Here is a 22,141-nt window from a genome sequence, read left to right as displayed (position 1 = left end):
CTCGCCACCTCGACGACCGCTCGTAGGAAAGCACAGGGCACACCTTAGACGCAGAGGAGAAACCGTATTATTCAGCTACTGCTTCTAGGAAAAGATCCAGCATTTTCTAACTTACTAAATTAATAAAATCAAGCACCTGATAATGCCGTTCTTAATCACAATTAGGTTAAATTTGGGGTTGGGGGGAATGCGTGTCATTGCAGTTGATACCTGTCAAGGATCTCTTAAATTGTACCCTGAAAAGCCGGAATGGAGATATCAATGCCCCCACCTCAGATCTATGTAGAAAAAACTCTGGCCATTATCAAACCAGATATTGTTGACAAAGAGGAGGAGATAAAAGATATTATTCTCAGATCGGGATTCACCATTGTTCAGGTAATTATGGACACAATGATCGTGTTTTTTCTCTCTTTGCTCCTTATTTTTATGTTTATGTAAATGTGTTAACCCATTAATTCCATAGTATTTAAGATTAATTTAGGTTAATTCTTCTAAGTGTAAAAATTATATGCGTTTTTAAAAGTTTTTTTTTTTCTCACACTTTGAAAGGATATAAAATGAGAAGTGAAATTCCTTTTTCCTCCAGTTGTCCTTTCCCACCCTTAGTCCGAGTCTCCAGAGAGAGGCAACCACTTAACACTCTGTTCTTCCAGGACTTTTCTATGCTTTGCAAATATTTTCCCCCCATAAAATTAAAATAATCCCCCTCCCCCAACTTCTTTACAAAGTTCCTCGGATAGCCTTTGGGGAATGCTGAATCTGAATCTGTCAAATTCTTCCTAATTTCTGTGTAAGATGCCCCTGTGTGAATGAGCCACAGTTTATTTACCTGGTCCTCTACTGATGTGCTTTTATTAGACTGTCGGTATTTTTTTCAGTTATTGCAAACATTTAATGTTTTAAACCTTATTCTTGTTCTGCAGTTGTTAGAGGTTTGAAATGAATGTAAAATGAGTATTGTCAAAGATCATCAAATAGAACTGAGGATTTTTAATCTTTTTTGTACCATCCTTATTTGAAATTAGTGTTTTAAAATTCTCATATCTATACATTGTCATATTGCCTTATTTAGTGTTTTTAAAAAGAAAAAAGAAAACTTCAGTCTTCAGGAAAGATAGAGGCTGAGGGTAGGGATGGTACAAGAGAGCATAAGAATATATTTAATACAACTAGAAGACTCAGGTAAAGGTGAGATTTTAAATAAATGTTGTTTAAGAAAACTAGGCAGCCATTAAAAAAAAAGTTGCATTCAAGTATAATGCTATATACACCAGGATAAACTCTAAATGGATCTGAGACTTAAATATTAAAAGTTAAACCATATAAATTCTAGAAGAAAAAAAATTCTAGAAGAAAAGCTGGATGAATTTCTTTTTTTTCTTGGAGTGGTGCTGCCTTTTATTACTATGACTTAAAGTCTAGGAGCCATACAAGAAAAGACTGATAAGACTATAAACATAAGAAGCTTCTACATGACCAAATAAGCATCATAAGCAAAGTCAAAACACAAATGACAAACGCGGAAAAAAGATTTGCAATTCATATCACAGAGGGCTAATCTCTTTAATGTATGAAAAGCTCCTAGAAAAAGAAAAATTCCATTGAAAATGGGTAGAACTGTGGATGGTCACAGAAAAAAAATGCTTCTTAAACATTTGTGAATGAAACATTTCTTAGACATCAGTGAAAAGATGCTCAGTCTTTTTTAAATCTCTAAATTTTGGTATCATTAATATACAATCACATGAACAACATTGTGGTTACTAGATTCCCCCCATTATCAAGTCCCCCCCACACACCCCATTACAGTCACTGTCCATCAGAGTAGTAAGATGCTATAGAGTCACTACTTGTCTTCTCTGTGCTGTACTGCCTTCCCCGTGCCCCCCCACATTATGTGCGCTAATCGTAATAAAAGATGCTCAGTCTTTAGGTGGGAAAAAGCAAATTAAGATGACACTAAAATACTATTTGGCAAAAATAAAAAGGTAAAAGGCACAACCCTTTGAAGGAATCTGGCAATTATCTATCAATATTACAGATACAGTTACCCTTTCACTCAACAGTCCTACTTTTGGGAATCCCTCCTACAACCCACGTAGTAATGTGAAGTGACATATATACAGAGTTTTTTTTGCAGCATTGTTAGTTTACCAGCAAAAGATCGCAAACAACCCAGCATTAGAAGATTGGTTAAATAAACACTGGTAAATCCACCAAATTGAATACCGTGCAACTAATTGTAAAGCAAAGAATGAGGGACCTCTCTGTCCTGTTATGGAAAAAAGCAAGATGCAGAACAATGTGTAGCAGCCTTTTGTAACAAAGTAATATATATTCATGTTTGCCAGTATTTGCAAAATGAAACACTGAGATAAACATTTTTAATGGTTGCCTGTTGAGGGCAAGAAAGAACAGGGTGGATTAGGACAGGGATGGGAATGAGATTTTTTTCAGTCTATACCTTTTTATAGTGCTTTGAATTTCTTAACCCTGTAAGTGTATCATCCATATATTTTAGAAAAAAAAAGTATACAAATAAAGATAACCCATTTAAGTTTTTTTAAAGTCCATATTTTAAAAATAATTCACAAAAAGCTTAATTAAGTAGCTAGTGTTAATTATAAATTTTAAATAGTATAAATACTAATATTTAACACTTCCCTTAGCAATAAATTTCAGACCAAAGAAGGCCTTGGTATACTGTATGCTTCTTTTTTGTTTTAATTGTAAAATATGCATAAAATTTGCCATTTTAACTATTTTTAAGTGTACAGTTCAGTGACATAAAGTACATTTAACCATCACCACTATCCATCTCTAGAATTTTTATTATTTCAAACTGAAATACCGTTTAAACACTATCTCCCTGTTTGCTCTTCTCCCCAGCCCCTGAGAGCCATTATTCTACTTCCCGTCTCTATGACTTTGACTAGTCGCAGTTATTGCAATACACTATTTATCCTTTGTATTGTATGTTTTTAAATTACTTAATGTAGTTGGGAGTCCTTGAACTTGAGGCCTTCTTGTCCCATTTAAGGAAAACCTGAAAAACTATGTATTCTTTCAGTAGGTGGCAGTCTTTCCTTTGTTATGAAGTAATGGTTCCTTGTGCAATATTATTTAATAGCCCTGCTTCTCTTTGTGCAAATATTCATCTAAATTCCAAAAAAATTTACCTGATCTAATTTAATAACAACCAACGGAATCACTGATTTAATATCAACTGTAGTTTAAGATGAGCCCTTTTTATGAGCATGCTGCGTCAGCGAGTGCACCTGCGACAAGCTGCTTCTCCCACGTACCAGGGGACATGTGGCACATAAAGGCTACATTGCGACAGATGAGATTTTTATTTTTTAGCCCAGCAATAAAAAAACTCCATACTGATATATATAAGAATCACAAATACTGGCATGTCTTAATCTTAAATAATAGAATCAAGGATTATATTAAATCAGGTGCTGTTGTAAATTCTCAAAACTAATCTATTTCTTGACAATATGAACTTCAATATGAGAGTAGATATCAGCACTTGTCTTATAGTTACTCATCTTTGACTGATGGGAATGTTTGCCCAGTAGAGCCTGTTCATAGCAGAGCTGACCCACCCAGGTTAAACATCTTCCCACGCTTTTTGCTCTGGGCAGTTTAGATCTCTGGCTACAAACCAAGCAATTTTGCCAAGTTTATACAACCTGAGGACACATAGTTTTGGAAGGGGCTTTAAGAGGTAGGTCATTTGATAAAATTCACACTGTCCTCTCAGGAAAATCTAACCCATTTTTGACAGATGGATTTCTATGCATGAAGATTTTTAGCCTTCACCTAGTGACTTAATCTCCATGTTTTATCATCCTCACTCCTTCAAGAAGTCTTCCTGGATGTCTGCTTTGAATCCTTCTATTATATTTTGAGCCTTTTCCTTCATGATCCACTTTTAGTGGAATGAAAAACAATAGTGATGGGTGATTTTTAAAGAACACTCAAATAGTTGCCTTTAGGGAAGAATAATGCTTTCAAATGGAAGAATGACTGGCTCAGCTTCTGAATTTTTTAATTTAATGATTCATTTGTAAAGTCTCTCATTTGTGAAGAAAATAGCATTTAGTTGTCCTAAACATTTCATATACCTTAAAATTGAGAAACTTAATGCCAATTTATTTTTTCTTAAAGTCACAGTGAAATAATGTATTTATGGCAGAACCAGAATAAAAAATACACAACTTTCTCTTTCAAATGGAGAGCTTGTTTACTGCGTCCTTACACTGCATGTTATTTCTAAATGCCATAATGAGACCAGGTCCCTAAAATAATGTAGGAAAATTTCACAATAAATAGGAAAGTATCACAAATAGATAAAGATGAATTTGGAATATTCTAGAGTCCAATTTTGTGACTTTACTGTATACAGAATATAAGCCAAGTATTGATGATTGGAGTGTTTTTATCTTAGAAGATGATGTGTTGAATTTGTCATTAACAAACCCTATGCTGAAGGAGGCTGCCAAATAAGAATAGTGTTTCTGAAGTAGGTTAAATAGTTCTCACAATTTTATTTACAGCCTACATTTAACTTTCTTATCTCACCCTTTCTTCATGATATAAAAATAAATTTCAAATTTTTGAGCAGATTGGTACTAATTTCAAGTTATTAATGACTTAATGAAGTATTTTTGAACTGTCATTTTAAATGCTCTTGTTGACTTTGTTTCTCTTATAGAGAAGAAAACTACGTCTCAGTCCTGAGCACTGTAGTAACTTTTATGTGGAACAGTATGGAAAAATGTTTTTCCCCAATTTAACAGCTTACATGAGTTCCGGACCCCTTGTTGCCATGATATTAGCTAGACATAAAGCCATTTCACACTGGAAAGAACTTTTGGGACCAAGTAACAGCATAGTAGCTAAGGAGACCCACCCAGACAGGTAACTTTCCTTGGGGTAAAAATGGAAATCCAGCTATAAAAATGAAAGAAAAATATTCTGGTTTCATTGTAATAGGAATTTCCTTTCATTTGGAAGTTTTCCTAAATCTTCTGTTTGTTTTTTAGTTGGGGACGACCCATTTTATGTTTTCATCATTTGAATGTCTGTCTTAATACCAAATGTCACAAAAGGCCTCAGGTAATATCTGATTTATGGTTGATGAGATTTATTGTACTCTCATCCTTGAATTAAGCTGCCCCAGAAGTTGGATTTCTGCTGGGAAAGTTGGTATGGTATTTTAAAACAATGTAAATCCAGATTTTCAGCATTCTCTATCATTAATGTCTTGAAACCAAAGGACAGTGAGTTCTTTTTTTTTTTTTTTTTTTGGTATCATTAATCTACAATTACATGAGCAACATTATGTTACTAGACTCCTCACATCATCAAGTTCCTGCCACATACCCCGTTACAGTCACTGGGACAGGAGTTCTTGCACTTTTGGATATGCATTGCTTTTTCACTTCTCACAAAATAACACCTTGTTTTCACCCAGAGGCTTCTATTTTCCCAGTGTATCCCTCCTGCAGATTTGAATATATTTGACCCTCATCTAGAGATTTAAGCTTAAATTCAAAATAGATTAAAACCTCCATATGTGAGAAGTGTGGCAATGCTTCTGTGAAATCCCTAAGTAGAATGCATATGTAAAAAGTAAGGAAAGGAGGTGAAATTGGATAGGTCATCATCTCTAACTTGCTTTTAGTTTAAGGGCAATTTATGGCACAGATGACCTGAGGAATGCACTTCATGGAAGTAATGATTTTGCTGCAGCAGAAAGAGAAATTCGATTCATGTTTCCTGAAGGTGAGCTATGATGAGTAGTCAGTCGAATGTGTCTCTTTATTGTTTACCTTTTATTTTGGGGTGTAGCTGGGAAGGGAGACAACAGGGCTTTTCTCCAATGTATTTTGTCATTTTCAAGTTAGTAGTTACTTAAACATTTGAAACTAGATTTAGTCCTACTAGTGAAATAGACTTTTTCTCTTTAGCCTTTAACTAAAGTAGGATAAAAACTCACTTTATCTTAAATAGAAGATATATTTGGAAGCTCTTCTTACTCATAGGGTTATATCCCTAAACTGTTTAGATTGCCTTTGGTTTGACCTATTAATTAATTCTTTAGACATGAGTTTAAGAGCTATAGTTAGACATTTGAGAAGCAGCATTTGTAGGATAAATGTAAATTACTAGTAACCTTCCACACTACAGATCTTTTGTTGTGGGGATGTGAAGTTCTTTGGAGTACTCAGAGTTTGTGGTATCCCTCCTGCTTAGTGGTCAGTCAAGAGCTATGTGCAAAGCTCAGTATGATGAGTCTCTAAAGTAAGTTATAAGGATATTCAAAGACATGTTCCTAATGCTTGAAAAAAGTAGTACTCTTCCTTTCCCCTTTTAATAGGCATGACTAATTCAAAGCTTTGGTATATTCCATTCTTTCAACAAATGTATCAAGATACCTATTATGTGCCAGAAATACAAAGATGATTAAGATGTCCCTGCTTTCAAGATGATATTTTTAAAGTCTATATCTATAAAAACATATATAATATATAAATTATACATGTCATTAAAAAGCTTTAAAAAGTACAATGAAATCTCATCCATGTAAGAAACATGAAAACACTCTATTTTATCATTAATTAATCCAGCCATAGTTGCTACAAATAATAAATGGCTAGCAAAAAAAGATAAAGTAGAAACAATCCAAAAATAAAGTTAAGTAAACATTTCATTCATAATAGCATTAAAAAAAGATATTTAGGAAAAAATTTAACAAAAGAAGTACAATTCTTGTGCTCCAAAAATCACAAAACATTGCTGAAGGAAATTTAAGGATGTCTAAATAAATAGACATCCCATGTTTAAGGATCAGAAGAGTCAATATTGTCAGGGTGGCCCTTCTCTCCAAATTGATCAGTAAATTTAATGCAATCTCTGTCAAAAGTCCATTTATGCTTTTATGTAGAAATTTGACAAGCTGATTCTAAAATTTGTTTGGAATTACAAAGAATCTAGAAGAGATGAAACAGTTTTGAAAAAGAACAACAAAGTTAGAGGACTTCCACTAACCTAATTTCAAAACTTACTACAAAGCTGCAATAATTAAGACAATATGGTACTAGACATATAGATCAATGGGACAGAGTTGAGAATCTATAAATAAATCCTTACATTGATGGTCGATTGATTTGCAACACAGGTGCCTAGACAATATGATGGGGAAAGGATGGTGCTTTCCATCAATCCAACAAATGTTGCTGATTCTATTAGATACACACATGCAAAAATATAAAACTTAGACTCTGTTTCACACTACACACAAAATTTAATTTACTATGGATCATAGACCTAAACACAAAAGTAGAAACATCTAGAAGAAAACATAGAAAATCTTCATAATTTTGAGTTGGACAATGGGTTTTTATATATGACATCAAAAACATGACCCACAAAAAAGAGTATTGATAAATTGGACTACATCAAAATTAAAAGCTCTTGTGTTTCAAAGTCATCAAGAGTATGAAAAGGTAAGCCACAGACTGGGAGAAAATATTTGCAAATCATATATCAGATAAAGGACTTGTATCCAGAACACATAAAGAACTCTTATAACTCCATAAGAAGACCACCCAATTAAAAACAAGCAAAAGATTTGAGTAGACATTTCAAAGAAGATATATGAATGACTAATAAACACATGAAGAATTGCTCTACATAGTTACTGAGGAAATACAAATTGAAACCACAATGAGATACTACTACATACCCACTAGAACGGCTGTAATCAATGGCAAGGATACAGAGATACTGGGATCCTCATACATTATTGTAAAATGATACAGCCACTTTGGAAAACAGTTTGGCGATTTCCTAAAATGGTAGACATGTACTTACCATGTAAATTCACTAGCGATTCTACTCAGTAGAATCTACCCACCCAAGAGAAATGTAAACATAAATCTACATAAATACACATATGAATGCTCATAGCATTATTTAATGTAGTCCACAACTGGAACCAATCCAACTTATCCATCAATGGATAAAATTTAGTACAGCCATACAATGGAACACTACAAGAAATTAAAAGGAATAACCTGCTCATACATGCTACAATATGGGTAAACCTCAAAACACTATGCTAAATGAAAGAATCCAGGCACAAAAAGTCACATATGATCCATTTATAGGAAATGTCCAGAAAAGGGACATTTTTAGGGCCAGAAAGAAGCTCAGTGGTTGCTAAGAGCTAGGGGTGGGAGTGGGAGAGGGACATTGCAAATTGGCATAAGAAAAAATTTTTGGGACTTGTGGAAGTGTTCTAAAACTGGATTGTGGTGATATTTTGCACAAGATTTATTAAAAATCATTTGTATACATCACTAGGTGAATTTTATGATATGTGAATTATACCTCAATAAAACTGCTTTTTAGAATATAAATTTTTAAAAAGTAGATGAAGTCCCTACTCCTGTGGAGTTTACAATCTAGTGTTCAAAATAATTGCATAGTTATTGTGTGGCAAGTGCTATATAAGGCAATTAGAAGGTATCATGAGAGGTTATAATAAGAAAGGCCGAGCTGAAGAAATGACATTTTTGCTGAGATCCAAGCAATAATTAAATGGTTCGCCAGAGTAAAGGGAAGAACATTCTAGCAGAAGGAACAGCATGTGCTGAAGTCATGAGCAGGAAAGGACATGGCCCATTCTATAAACAAAAAGTATCAGGGTTGGGAGGGAGAGAGAAATATAAGATGAGGTTGGAGAGAGAACGATTACATGGTACAGTCTTGTGGGCCATGGGGGAGCGCTCCCTTGACTACAAAGCAGTGAGGAGCGAGTGGAGCATCTCAAGGATGGGAGTGACATAATCACATTTTCATTTTAAAAATACTACAAAGGGCCTGGGCATAGAGAACAGTGAACATGATACATGTTTTTGACTTTCATGGAACTTTCAGAGTAGAAGTGAGAGATGGCAGAAATATTTATATAACCACAACAAAATTATAGTGATCAGTGCAATGAAGGGTGCTATAATGGGATGAATAGGACAGGAACCTTTGACCCAAGACATGAGATTTCTCCCAGATTTCCCTACATCCTGGCAAAGGACGCCCCCATTGTTAGTCCTTGTCTCATGGAGACTGAGCCTGTATGTCTGTCACACAGAAATCTATCCTCCCAATCTTCCTTTCCCTTGAGCCAGTGAGGATTTAGGTCTGAACACATGAGATGAGTAACTTCACTATCTCAGCTTTATTAAAAGTAGCAAATTGATAAGAGATCAACCTCAAAACACTTACTAAGACTTACAAAATACATTCTTGTGTAGCTTTAATTGTATTGGTTTACTTGTATAGTGTTCAAACAAGGCTGAAAGAATAAATTTCCCTAAGTCTTACATGATTTATTTAAAAATCTGAAAAATAACACCAGAAATATTAATGCATATTATATATAGAAAAGTAGATTTTAGCCAGAGACGGGTAAGATTCCTCAAGGGAGGAACAACCTAAGACAGGCACAGTCGCAGGGGGGCCATCAGGTGAGAAATTGGGGATCAACAGTCGTGAGGCTTAGAACCTCACCCCCCCCTGTTCTGAGAGAAATCTTATGCATACGTGGATGTTTTATTGCCCTGGTCTAGCTTGGATTAACACACAGTCTACAGGCACACACCTGATCATCTACATGTGCTCTCTTACAACACTAAACTATGTTTTCTACCTTTATCTTGTATCTACCTACCACTTCAGCATTTTATTAAAAATAATAATAATAAAGAGAGAAATGTGGTATCCACATATAAATCAAGTATAAAAACCAAATGAATATTCATATTTGAACTGACTGTTTAGAGTTCATAATGCATGAACAAAACCAAAAGTTTCTGTGATGACTGCCCTTGTACTGTTCACTATGTAACTTATTCACTATGTAAGAATTTGTTCTCCATGTAAGAACTTGTTTGTTATGCCTCAGAAGATTGGAGACTGACGAAAATTAGGCTTGGGGTGGATTAATGATTGTGCATTGAGCATTGACTCCCCTATACAGAATTTTATTGTCGTTAACAACCATTTGATCAATAAATATGAGAGATGCCCTCACAAAAAAAAAAAAAAGAAGGACAGACTTCCAATGGTAAAATAAATAAGTAACCGGGATGTAATGTATAGCATAAGGAATATAGTCAAGATATTGTAACAGCTTGGTAGGGTGATAGCTGGAACCTAGAATTATGTATATAAATGTTCTACCACTGTGTTGTACACTTGAAACTAATGTAATGTAATACTGTGCGTCAACTACCCTTCAATAAAAAATAATTATTAAAAAAAAAAAAAAAAGAAAAGTAGATTTTGTGTGTGTATTCAGTCTATAACAACTATGTATTTTTCCCTGTTGTATCTGTACCATTTTGCAAAGTGCTCGCCATTTTGTTGGCAGGAATTAATTTTTGTAATGAATTAAGGTCCCAGATTTTACATGTTCATTCATATTTTTCTTCTTAATATACTTAATCTATTATTTACTATCAAAATGGAAATGCAGAAATGGATATAGTTGAAAACATAATCAGAATCTTATACATGATCACTACGCATTTTGATGTTCTTGCCAATCTTATGTAATCTTATTTCTCTGAATGTGTGTGCTTGTGTGTTTTTGAACAAACTCTAATGCTATGTATCTAGTTTTCTTTAAAAAGAAAAAAAACTTTATTTCTCATTCCATTAAAAATTTCTTTCAAGGTATGCTTTATAATGACTGTATAATATGTCCTTATTGATGCTAGCTTTAATGGGAATACATTTGTCTTTGCAGTGATTGTTGAGCCCATTCCAGTTGGACAAGCTGCTAAGGACTATTTAAATCTATATGTAACACCAACTCTGCTTGAAGGACTCACAGCACTTTGTAAGCAAAAACCAGCAGATCCTTTGGTAAGAGATCTTTTTATTTAAAAAAAATACTGTGTGCAGTTTTCATACTTAAAATATTGTATTCTTTGAAACAGTGAAAGTATTGAGAGCTATTTTTAAAAACTAATTCATGTACATTTTAGATTCTTATGTATAATTTGTTTACTTTCTTGCTGTGTTTTAACTTTTAAAAAACATTGTCTCAGTATATTTTCAATTATTGCATCCTTCAATTGCTAAGCACTGTTTTTGTGTATGATTTATATAATCAGGTGGTGAGATGAGATAATACTTGAATTTTGTTCATTGTTTTTATTTTTCATTATATCTAGTTTTAAAAATAGAAAACATTCATTCACATCCCTAGGTGACTCAGCATTGCTCAGTCAGGTGGAAGAACGGTTAGGTAGAAGGAAGCAGGGCTGTTGTCGGGGCCACGCGTCACCCCGGGCTCTTCTCTGCAGGCACTTCCGCCCATCTGAAGAGCCTCACAGATAACTAGGGAAGGTTATTTTAATACCGGTCCTACCAAAACACTATCTCTAGCCTCCGTTACTATTCTTAAAGGGAATTTACTTTGGAAGACAAAAGATTTAATCTCTCTTACTAACTTGGTCATTTTTTTTTTGATATCACTAATCTACAATTACATGAGCAACATTATGTTTACTAGACTCCCCCCATCATCAAGTCCCCCCCCCACAAACCCCATTGCAGTCACTGTCCATCAGCATAGTAAGATGCTGTAGACTCACTACTTGTCTTCTCTGTGTTGCACAGCCCTCCCTGTACCCCCCTCGCACTATACATGCTAATCGTAAGGCCCCCTTTCTTTATCCCCGCCCTTATCCCCTCCCTTCCCACCCATCCCCCCAGTCCCTTTCCCTTTGGTAACTGTTAGTCCATTCTTGGGTTCTGTGATTCTGCTGCTGTTCTAACTTTGTCACTTTTGCCAAAGAAGAAAAGATAGGTCATTTCTTTAACAGTCTTTTTCATTGTGAAAATAATAAATTTTATTTAATAAGAAACCTCAAACTACTGAAAAATGTAAAGAAGAGAAGAAAAAGATACCTCTGATTCCATTTTCTAAACATGGTTTCTGAAGTCATCCTGCTTGGGTTCAACTCTGACTCCAGAAACTTAACCTCTCTCTGAGTTCCTCTATTCTCATAAGTAAAATTCAGATATTAGTACCTAGCCATCTAGGAGTGGTATTGTTAGGATTAAATGTATAAATGCATGTGATATTCTTAGTCAAGGCATCTGATGCATTAAGTTCTCAAGTATTAGCTGCTATTATTGTATTTTTCCTAGTCCTTTTTTTTTCTTTGCTCAGGTTTTATTTTTTATTTGACTAGATATAAACATATATCCCGTAAATATATTACTATATTTACTTTATTCTTTTGCTGTTATAGCTGTTTGCTATTATAAATACTGCAACAAAAAACATCTTTGAGTACAAAGTCTTTCATACATTAATATTATTTCATTTGTAAAGAGATCAAAAAGTAGAATTATAATTCAAAACATGAAATTTAAAAAGTCTTTGGTCCTTTATTTTTTAATTAAATTTTTAAAAAGTAATATTCAAATATGGTATAAAATTCAAAAGTTACAAAACGATGTATAGTGAAAAGTAACTCTCCTCCCATTCCTGTTCCTCAGCCATCCAGTTGTACTACTTGGAGTCAATCACTGTTACCAACCTCTAGTATTTATTGTCTATGGCCTTTCAAAGAAAATCTATGCATATGTAAACCTGTGTATTTATATGTAGTTAAGAACATAGATATGCAAATGCTAGCTACTAAGCACACTATTTGACACTTTTTTACCTTGTTAATTAATATACATTATAAATTATTAAATAGCACCACAAAAAAAATTTGACCCATTTTAAAAGAACAGCTTATAACATTATGTTGTCTGGATATTCTAGTTTATTAGTTACATATAGGTGATTGTTTAGGTTGTTTCCACTCCTTTGTTACTACAAACTGCTACAGTGAATATCCTCATTCATATGTCAGCATACCATAGAATAGGATAAATTATAGAATATCTATAGAATAAATTCCTACAAATGGAAATAGTCAAAAAGAATGTTATTTTGATGTTTGTGATATGTATGTTTTTAATTTGGATAAATCTTGCCAAATTACATGTTTTAGTGGTCACACCATTTATTACTCTGATCAAAAATTAATGAGAGTACATGATGATTCTTTAAGCTTTGTGTTTTTTGCCAAATAGGTGAAAAGTCTCTCATAGTTAAATTTGTATTTCTTTTCTTAGAATTTTGTGTTAAAACCATTCGTATTTCCTTTTCTGTGAACTTCCTACTCATGCCCTGTGTCCATTTTTTGGGGGGATGGGGTGGTTTCTAGATGTTTTCCTTATTGTGTCGAAACTCTGTTTAGGAAATCAACCTTTTGTGGTTTACTAGATTTTTCACAATTTATCACTTGTAAATTATTTTCCTGATAAATTTTAATTTTAATGCAGCTGAATTTCCTGAGCTCTTTTATGGCTTTGGGCTTTTGGTCATATTTAAAGAAGGTTTTCTGCTGTAAGATTATAAATAACATTCTCCCATGTTGTCTTTCACTACTTTTTATGTTTCCCTTTTGCATATGTATCTTTGATCATCTGGAATTTATCTTGCTCTATGGAGTGAGGCAGGGAACCACATTTTATTTTGTTTTCTACTTGGTTACTGAACTGACCCCAAAGCATTTATTGAATGATCCACATTTTCCTCGCAGATTTAAGATTCCACTGTTAACATATACTCAGTTTCTGCAGGCATTTGCTTGCTTTCTTTTCTTTCTTCCTCCCTCTTCTTTCCTGTCTTCCTTTCTTATTTATTTATAATGTCTGTTTATTTGCAAATGCCACACTGCTTTAATTATTGTAGCTTTATATTTTAAAAACCAGGTAGTTTTAAACCTCCCAATTATTATTCTTTTACAGAAATTTCTTGACTTTTTTTTCCATTTTCATTCCTAATGGAAATATTTTCAGATAACAATACATACACAGTCATAATGCTTTCTTAAAGGGGCATGCCACTTTACACTAATCACCAATATATAATTCTCATGTCACTCCATCCATATTAGTATTAGACATAAGTTAAAAACACTGGAGTGGGAGTTGAACTAATTTGATACCAGGCAAAATAGACAAAAGATGATATTTCATTGGTTTTAACTTCCATGTATATATTACTGGTGAAGTTAAACATTTTCCCTGATATTTAGCTGTATTTCTTCCTTTGTGAATTACCTATTTATCTTTTGTCACTTATCTTTAGAGTTTTGTAAGAATTCTTTATATATTAGTTACACTAACCTTTGATCATATTTGCTGCAAAAATATTTCCCTTTTTAACTTTCAGTTTTGTCCTTTAAATAAAATCAAGTCGACTTTGATTTTTTCCCTTATTGTGAGTTTTCCTTAACCATCTAAGTTTGGAAAGTCTTATCCCACTAAAAGTTATGCTGAATATTCACTTTCATTTTCTTCTACATTTTTTATATTTAATTTTCCCATAATCTGGAATTTATTTTTATATATAACTCAAAATGAAGATGTAAATTGATTTTTTTTCTACCAGTTGTCTTTATAGATTGATTTATGAAGCCTCATTTATCACATATTAAATTCTGTGTCTGGGCATCTTTTCTGTTACATTGATCTGTATATTCTAAGAACAGTACCATAAGTTGCTTTTCTTGTGCTTATTGGCCATTTGTATATTTTCTTTGGAGAAATGTCTATTTAAATTAAAATTCTTTGCCCATTTTTAGTTATTTTTTGTTGAGTTGTAGGAGTTCTGTGTTTGTTATAGATATTAAAACCTTGTAGATAGATAATTTGCAAATATTTTCTTCCCTTCTGTAGGTTGTCTTTTTGTTTTCCTGATAATGTCCTTCAATGCACAAAAGTTTTAAAATGTTGATGAAATCTACCTTATCTACTTGCTCATGCTTTTGGTTCATACATAAGAATCCGTTACCAAATTCAAGGTCATGAAGATTTACTCCTATGTGTTTTTTAAGATTTTAATGGTTTCAGTTCTTATATTTAGGTTGTTGATCCATTTCAAATTAATTTTTGTATATGGCGTGGGCTAGGAGTCCAACTTCATTCTTTCTCTTATGGAAATCTAGTTACCTGGTACAATCTGTTGAAGAGACTACACCTTCTTCATTGAATGTCCTTGGTAGCGTCATCAAAAATCAAATGGCCATATATGTATGGGTTTATTTCCAGACTTTTAATTCTATTCCATTGTTCTATATGTCTATCCAATATGCCACTGTTTTGATTATTGTAGCTTTGCAGACAATTTTTAAATCAAATTAAAACTTCTTTATGATTCTATTCAGAGCCCTTTGAAATTCCATATGAAGTTGAGGATTGACTTTTCTATTTATACAAAAACAACTGTTGGAAATTTGATAGGGGTTGTGATGAATCTGTAGATTGTTTTGGGTAGTAGTGACATCCTAACATTTAACATTGTTAAAAGTCTTTCTATCCATGAATATGGGCTGTCTTTCCATTTATTTAGGACTTTTAAGTTTCTTTTCAGCAGTGTTTTATGGTTTTCAGTATACAAGTTGGTTAAATCTATTCCTAGTTTTTCTCGTCAATGCTATTATAAATCAAAGTGATTTCTTTTTTTCCTTTTTGGACTATTCATTGCTGGTATATAGAAACACAGATGATTTTTGTGTGTTAACCTTATAACCTTCAACTTTGTCAAATTCATTTATTAGCTCTAGTACTTTCTTGTGGATTCTTTGAGATTTTCTATACATAGGATCATGTATCTGTGAAAAAAGATAGTTTTACTTCTTCCTTTTAATTTGGATCTATACTTGACAATCTTGCCATAATGTAAAACTTAGTGCTTCAGTTTTTAATGGTCATTTTCTCATTCTTAAGGTGATTTTGAAAACTGTTTTAATTGGTATAGTATTATTTATAGTATATATTTATAGTACATGTTTATTATTTATGGTATATATTTAAATGTTTAATAACTTAAGGCTTTTTTTTTTCTTTTTTCCATAGATTTGGCTAGCTGATTGGTTACTGAAAAATAATCCCAACAAACCTAAACTTTGTCACCATCCAATTGCAGAAGAACCATATTAAAATAAAGTCCCTCAGAGGACAAATTATGAACTATCTTATTGTAAAAGTCATACTTCTACTAAAAAAACCAAACATGATTGCTGAAGGTTTAAGTAACTCCATGTGAAATAAATTATTTCTTAAAAATAAAATTTAAGAGGCTAACTGTGTTTTGTGCAGCAGGTAACATTATCTAAGGTAAAATGTAGGTTTAGGGTATGATTTTTTTATAATAAAATTATATTTACTTGGAAGCATTTATAATGTCAATAAAACAACTGTACCTTTATTTTTGCTATTAGAGTGGTATTCACAGTGAGTATTAGTTGAGATGGAAATGTACTGTCTTGGAAGGTAAGGATTGTTAACTGAAGAAAGCGTGTTATAAAGCAGCATGTACAGTGAGATCTCACTTTGATTAAAAAATACATATATGTCTGTGTGCGCATGTAGAATAAGATGTAAAAGGATAACCACTCAAATGTTATTATATAATCTCTGGCGGGTATATGCTGCTTTATTTTTATTTTTGCTTGTCAGTATTTAAAATTTGTCTACAGTGTTCATGTTACTGTTCTATAGCTTTTTTTCCTCTATAGCTTTTTTTAAGGCTTGAAAAAATAAATGTCTTAATGGATGTCTACATTAAAGGAGTTGGCAGTGCTCTTAAAAGGATTAAGCTATCTATGGTGAAGATAGGTAAGCTGGAAAGTTCTTAGTGCTGGCGTTTATCTGAATTTTGGGACATATTCCTCCTGACACTTGTGCACTCTGCCCATTGTATTTCAAAGCAACGTTAGCATCAGTGTTGGGAAGACAAATTAAAATCTTAAAAACAGATAAAAAATAGATTGCTGTATTTTGAGCAATGGCGAAGAGCCTATAGGAAAAAGCGAATCGTTTTTACAATGGGATTCCAGTGTGACAGCTTCCAGAGGTCATTTCCACAAGAGCCTCCTCTTGTGTTAAGAGGCAGCACTGTATACGGAAGAAAACTCCATACTAGAAGTCTGCTCCTGTCTCTAGACCTGCCATTTGTTTATTTTTAATGGAGAGAAAAATGGAGAAAACAGACTAATTTGAGATGGAATAGACAAAAACACATGCAAATGGAAAATAATATAGTTAGCCGTAGGAGTCTTTAATTTTGGATACATTTGAGGTCATTATTTCATGGGTCAGAACTGGTAAGTATAGCATAGGGTGAATAGGAAAATAAGACTGCTTTCTTATTTACTTCCTAGGTAACTAGAAAGGGGAGAAAGACTACCTTCTGACATACCCATTAGATAGTACCAAAGTACTGTACACATATTTGTCATCATTAAGTGCTGGTGATTTAAGGCATTTCTCACACTGAATGAGCATGTGGTATCCTTATTAATCAAGACAACATCACTTCATTTGTTTCCTTTCTCCAGGACTCAGATCCACCAAAGAAGAAAGCAAGCAAGCATGCAACGCTCTTGTGGCTTGGAACCAAACAGATTAGGTTTTCCTTTACTTCTTCAGAAGTTTGGATCTGGGATGGCATCTAAACCCCACCGTCTTCCCAGGCCTCTTACCAGTCTTCTTATACTTAGTCAAGAAATATATAGTACATATCTAACTTGGGCCTATCTTTCTCGGTTTCTATTGAAGGGGTGTTCAAAGAGTAGAATAATGCTTGAAGAACAGAGCTGAGGTCAATTTATCTGCCCTGGTTTCGGGCACCACGGATCATTAGCTTGATTTGAAAGTGTCACAGATATTTTGGAGAAGTTCTTTCCCAGCTCAGAGATATAGCCATTTCTCTTAGGCAGTTAACTCTGTAAGAACTATTTAGATTAAATTTTGATTTTTGTTTCAGAAATGGCCAATTCTTCTTTGTTTGTTATTTCTGTGACTTTTTCTTGGATTCTTTACTTTTGTTAGTCCCCTCGCTAATAACATTCCCTATACTAACTTTGCACCTTTATTTAAGATCCATAGTTGCTTTCCCAACATTAATTAAATCTCAGCAATTCCTAGACTTATGAGAGCCTTTAACCAGAGATGTTTACTTCTAAAGGTAGAGTCCAGTGATTTCTGGCAATTTCACGTAAACACTACAAATGAGATAGCTTTCTCCCAGTTCACCAAAAGACGTGACGAAAGGAAGCTTTTTATGGAGCAGTGATGCATAGTTTTCCTATTAAATTAAGTGGGTTCTTTAGTCCATTGGAATGGGGGAGATGACTAAATAAAATGATGCTGTCTGTTCCTTTCCTGCTTCCAAGGTGACCCAGAAAGTTCTCTCCCCCCATCTAAATCAAAGGTTGATGGCACTGCTGTGATTGATGCCTTTTGTTCCCAGACCAAATTGTTTTTTATAGCGCACCCCCTGCTAGCACTTTACAAAGTACCCCTGCCATCAGCTCCAGAGGGAGCCCCCTCCTCAGGCTTCCTGACCAGCAGCTGCACTGCCGTGGCGGGGGGCATGGAGGGGAGGAGAAAGCGGTTTGCAGACAAACGGGCAGGTAATCTGACCAACAGCCCCACCACTAGAACCATAAAAAATTCCTTTTTTTTCTTTCCACTTGCCTCATCTGCATTTCTTGCCTTAGGTGGGGAGGAATGCCCTTCAGAAAAGTCACGGCTTCACGCGGTCTGCCAAAGCAGCCTCGGAACTTCCCCCTTTTTTTTCTTTCTCAAAGCAGTTCAGTTTATTCAGTCCAATATTGTCAAATCACTATGCACCTGAAAGATATTAAAAGGACAATAAGAGAATATTTCGAACAACTTTATGCCAACGAATTTGGCAAAGTAGATGAAATAGAAGAAGCCGTTGAAAGAGACAATCTATCGACAATGTGTCCATTTAAACTGTAATTTCTGGATCCTTCCTTACATTTTCTGTCACCAGAGGTTGGATCTCTCTCAGGGTTCAGCTTTTTTATTTTGAAGCAACTCCACTGAGCTTACTTAATTAGCATTCTCAACTGTTTTACTAGAATCTGGTTACTTTTGAACACAAGATTTCTAATTGTGGAATAAAGTTAAGCTGTTTTAAAAGAATAAGCACCTCAGAGCTTAATAAATCTTAGGCAGGATTATAAAATCCCGGTCCTTCTGGGTGGCCTTTATGTTGGGGCCTGAATGACAGCCTCTCTGGGCTTCATCTAGTGCTTCTGGTCCTTGCCAATGTGAGGACATGTCAAGGAGTCTTTAACGTGTATGTGTGGTTAGAGCCTCTTGCACCATAAAATGGTTGGACAAGGACCAGTATAAAACAATCGGTCCACAATGAGGGCGAAGCTTTAGAAACGAGCACCTCCTTTTCAGTGGCGCTTGTTTTTATAATGTGTCATTTGACAAACGGACTGTGAGGAATTCGTCATGCCAAACTTCTAACCATCCAACGCCTGGCTTCAGACCAAACATGCCAGACTAAGATTTTTAGACTTTAAAGCTTCAGTCTTTCAAAGCTCAATTAAAATAAAATACTATATATAATAGGACCCCCAAGTTCTAGTCAAGTTTAATTTGTTTGTACCTTTCAGAGAGACAGGTTCAGTGCATAAATGGCAAACCATTATGAGTTCCTCCTTTCCTCTCAGGGACGTAAGACAATGAATGTAATACGTGAAACCTTTGTGATACTGTGGTGAGAAACACAACATACTAAGTTAAATAAAAATGTAATATTGTTAGGGTTTTATCCCATTGGTGAAATCACACTGTTACCTCTTCTTTCTGTTGCTTTAGATGGTAGGACCTAAACTGACCACGCTATTGAACGCAGAAAGCCTTTGTCCGGCTGCCTGCAGGTCCGGAGCCCCCACCCGCCCTCTGCTCTTCAGCGGTTCGGGCTCGAGGCCTCCCCGTGGGCTCTCCTAAGCCATCTGAGCTGGCCTTTTCACTGATTTAATGCCCTGGCATCTTCTTACAATACTTTTCTTCCTCTTTACAGTGATTTTAAAAGTCTCATCTTTTTTCCTGCCCTCATCAGTGAATTTATGATTCCTGACCTTCACATAAACTGTTAGAAAGATTTTTATATGTCAATTGTATCTCAATAAAACTGAAAAAAAAAAGATTTTGAAATATGGAGTAAAGCACAGCACAGAATGAAGAAGTTACAAGCAGTGGACCCATCTGCTTTTTTCCTGTCCTAGCTGGCAGGGAACTCAAGCTGAGCAGGCACTGCCCACATGGAAAATGAGTTTTCTCTTTTCCATTGGATAGTTAGGTTTGAAATTCTCTCTGCTTTGTGACAATCAACAAATATTGAGTATCTCATGTGTACCTAATACGGTGAAGAGTATTTCCTATATGTCAGTCTGGCGTCCGGGACCCCCCAGACCGGCCAGCACTTACCTTTCCCACCTGGTCTCCTGAGCGCTGCCCTGACGGACCCTCTTCTAGCTGGAGCGGTCGGCTCACTCTCCTTGCCCATTCCTGACTCTGTATATTTGCTAAAGCCTCTTTCTCTCGCTTTCATCACAAACGCCCAAAGGCCCTCCTCCTCCTTTATGCTTATACAATTCCAGCCTAAGAGACAAGTCCCTGCCATTTTGCTCTAATGTGTGCTTGTTTCTTGTGCCTGTGAGCTGCGCACACTTTATTTCTGACTTCCCCGGCATTTTACACTCCTCTAATGTACTGTAGCAGATAATACAGGAAAATAGTTTGGCATTTATTTGGCCTTTGGAAATAGCAAAGCAGTTTTGTATCATAACTCCATGACTTCCTAGCTCTGTGACCATGGGAAAAGTTGCTTAATCTCTCTGAGCCTGTTTCCTCATGTGGGTAGAATGATAGTACCCACCTCCCAGGGCTGTTGTGAAGATTGAATGTAATAATATACGTAAAAGTCCCTAAGAGTGCCAGTGGCACAGAGCAAGCCCTCAGTCAGTGCTAACTATTCTTACTTACCTCATGTATTTTTAACTTACTTATACATGGATTATGTTCTCATTATTGGTGCAAGGATTCCTATGTATTGTTACCTTTTATGTGCCAAGCCCTGTGCTCAGCACTTCCACTTAGATTATCCAATTTTATTATCACAACAGTCTTGAGGCTAAAGTGATTTGTTCTAGAGGCCATATCTAGAAATTATTAAAACCAGAGTTTTAAACTTAATTATGTATTTGAAGTTGTAAAGCCTCACCATTATTTCATGGTGCTTTTTTACAAATGTGGGAAACTTCTTGTTTTTCTCATGGGGTCAGCTAAGTGTTGTGTACAAACCAAGTTCATTTATTTAATGGATTTATCATATATAAATGGATGGAGTTGAATTTAGAGCTTTACTTGGTTTATGCGGTCGCCTTTCGTGGCTGGCCGTCCCGGGTTCTCTTCCGTCATCACTTAGTGCCTCCAAATCCCTTTTCATTCTCCGTGTTACTAAAGACACGAATGCCTTTCTGTACATTTACCTACTACTTGCTTACGCTCATCTACTTTGCCCATTAATGTTAAACTACCTAATACAACCTCTTCATTTATAGTTGAAGCAAATGAAGCTCAGGGCAGCTAAGAGACATGCCCAAGGTCACACATCAAGCTAATGGCGGGTGGTCCAGGTTCCCCGCTCACACCCCAAGTGCTACTGATGATGCCAGGAGACTTTGAAAAGAAGCACTTGAAAAGACTGTCATCAAAACAGTTAAAAACCTCCCCCTGCAGTCTTATTTGTAGTGTTAATTTAATCATAAACCCTTTTTGAATGTGATATACAAGTAAGCTTCTTGCAACACAAAATTCAAATTAATGAATTCTAATAAGATCATGTACATGTATAACATCTGGTTATTGCTATTTTTCAAGCTGTAAGTTTCTAGAAACCAGAAGTAGTTCTAATTGATCCTGTGTGGCAGTTGGCCTAGGGCATCGTATGAAGGCCAGAACTGTCAGGACAGAGAAACAGAGGCTCAGAATATAATTTTAGAATATGAAAAAACTTTGTGAATATCTAATGTAATCTAATCTAATACCCTTCTTTCCTTAATAAACATTTTAAAGCCCAGAAAGTGATTTGCAGAGCATTATAAAATCTGCGGCAAAATCAGCAGCACTTTTCCTGCAATACTGGACGCCT

At 34.8% G+C, this 22,141-nt stretch overlaps 1 protein-coding gene across 1 annotated transcript; it reads left to right on the top strand.

The window, feature by feature from the left end:
• The first annotated feature begins 28 nt into the window (after positions 1-28).
• On the top strand, positions 29-16,229 carry NME5 (NME/NM23 family member 5). The gene is made up of 5 exons (XM_036897468.2): positions 29-378; positions 4,727-4,932; positions 5,699-5,799; positions 10,829-10,947; positions 16,015-16,229. The coding sequence occupies exons 1-5, from the start codon at positions 250-252 to the stop codon at positions 16,096-16,098; spliced, it is 639 nt and encodes a 212-aa protein (XP_036753363.1). The 5' UTR covers positions 29-249; the 3' UTR covers positions 16,099-16,229.
• Positions 16,230-22,141: the final 5,912 nt, after the last annotated feature.

Source organism: Manis pentadactyla, chromosome 13 (genome assembly GCF_030020395.1).
Source record: "Manis pentadactyla isolate mManPen7 chromosome 13, mManPen7.hap1, whole genome shotgun sequence".
Classification (NCBI taxonomy): Eukaryota; Metazoa; Chordata; class Mammalia; order Pholidota; family Manidae; genus Manis; species Manis pentadactyla.
This window is presented reverse-complemented; position numbering and strand designations above follow the sequence as displayed.

Coding starts and splice junctions, on each gene's coding strand:
- NME5 (XM_036897468.2), top strand. CDS start 250: ATGGAGATATCAATGCCCCCACCTCAGATCTATGTAGAAAAAACTCTG. Junction 379..4,726: donor CGGGATTCACCATTGTTCAG/GTAATTATGGAC, acceptor TTTCTCTTATAG/AGAAGAAAACTACGTCTCAG. Junction 4,933..5,698: donor AAGGAGACCCACCCAGACAG/GTAACTTTCCTT, acceptor ACTTGCTTTTAG/TTTAAGGGCAATTTATGGCA.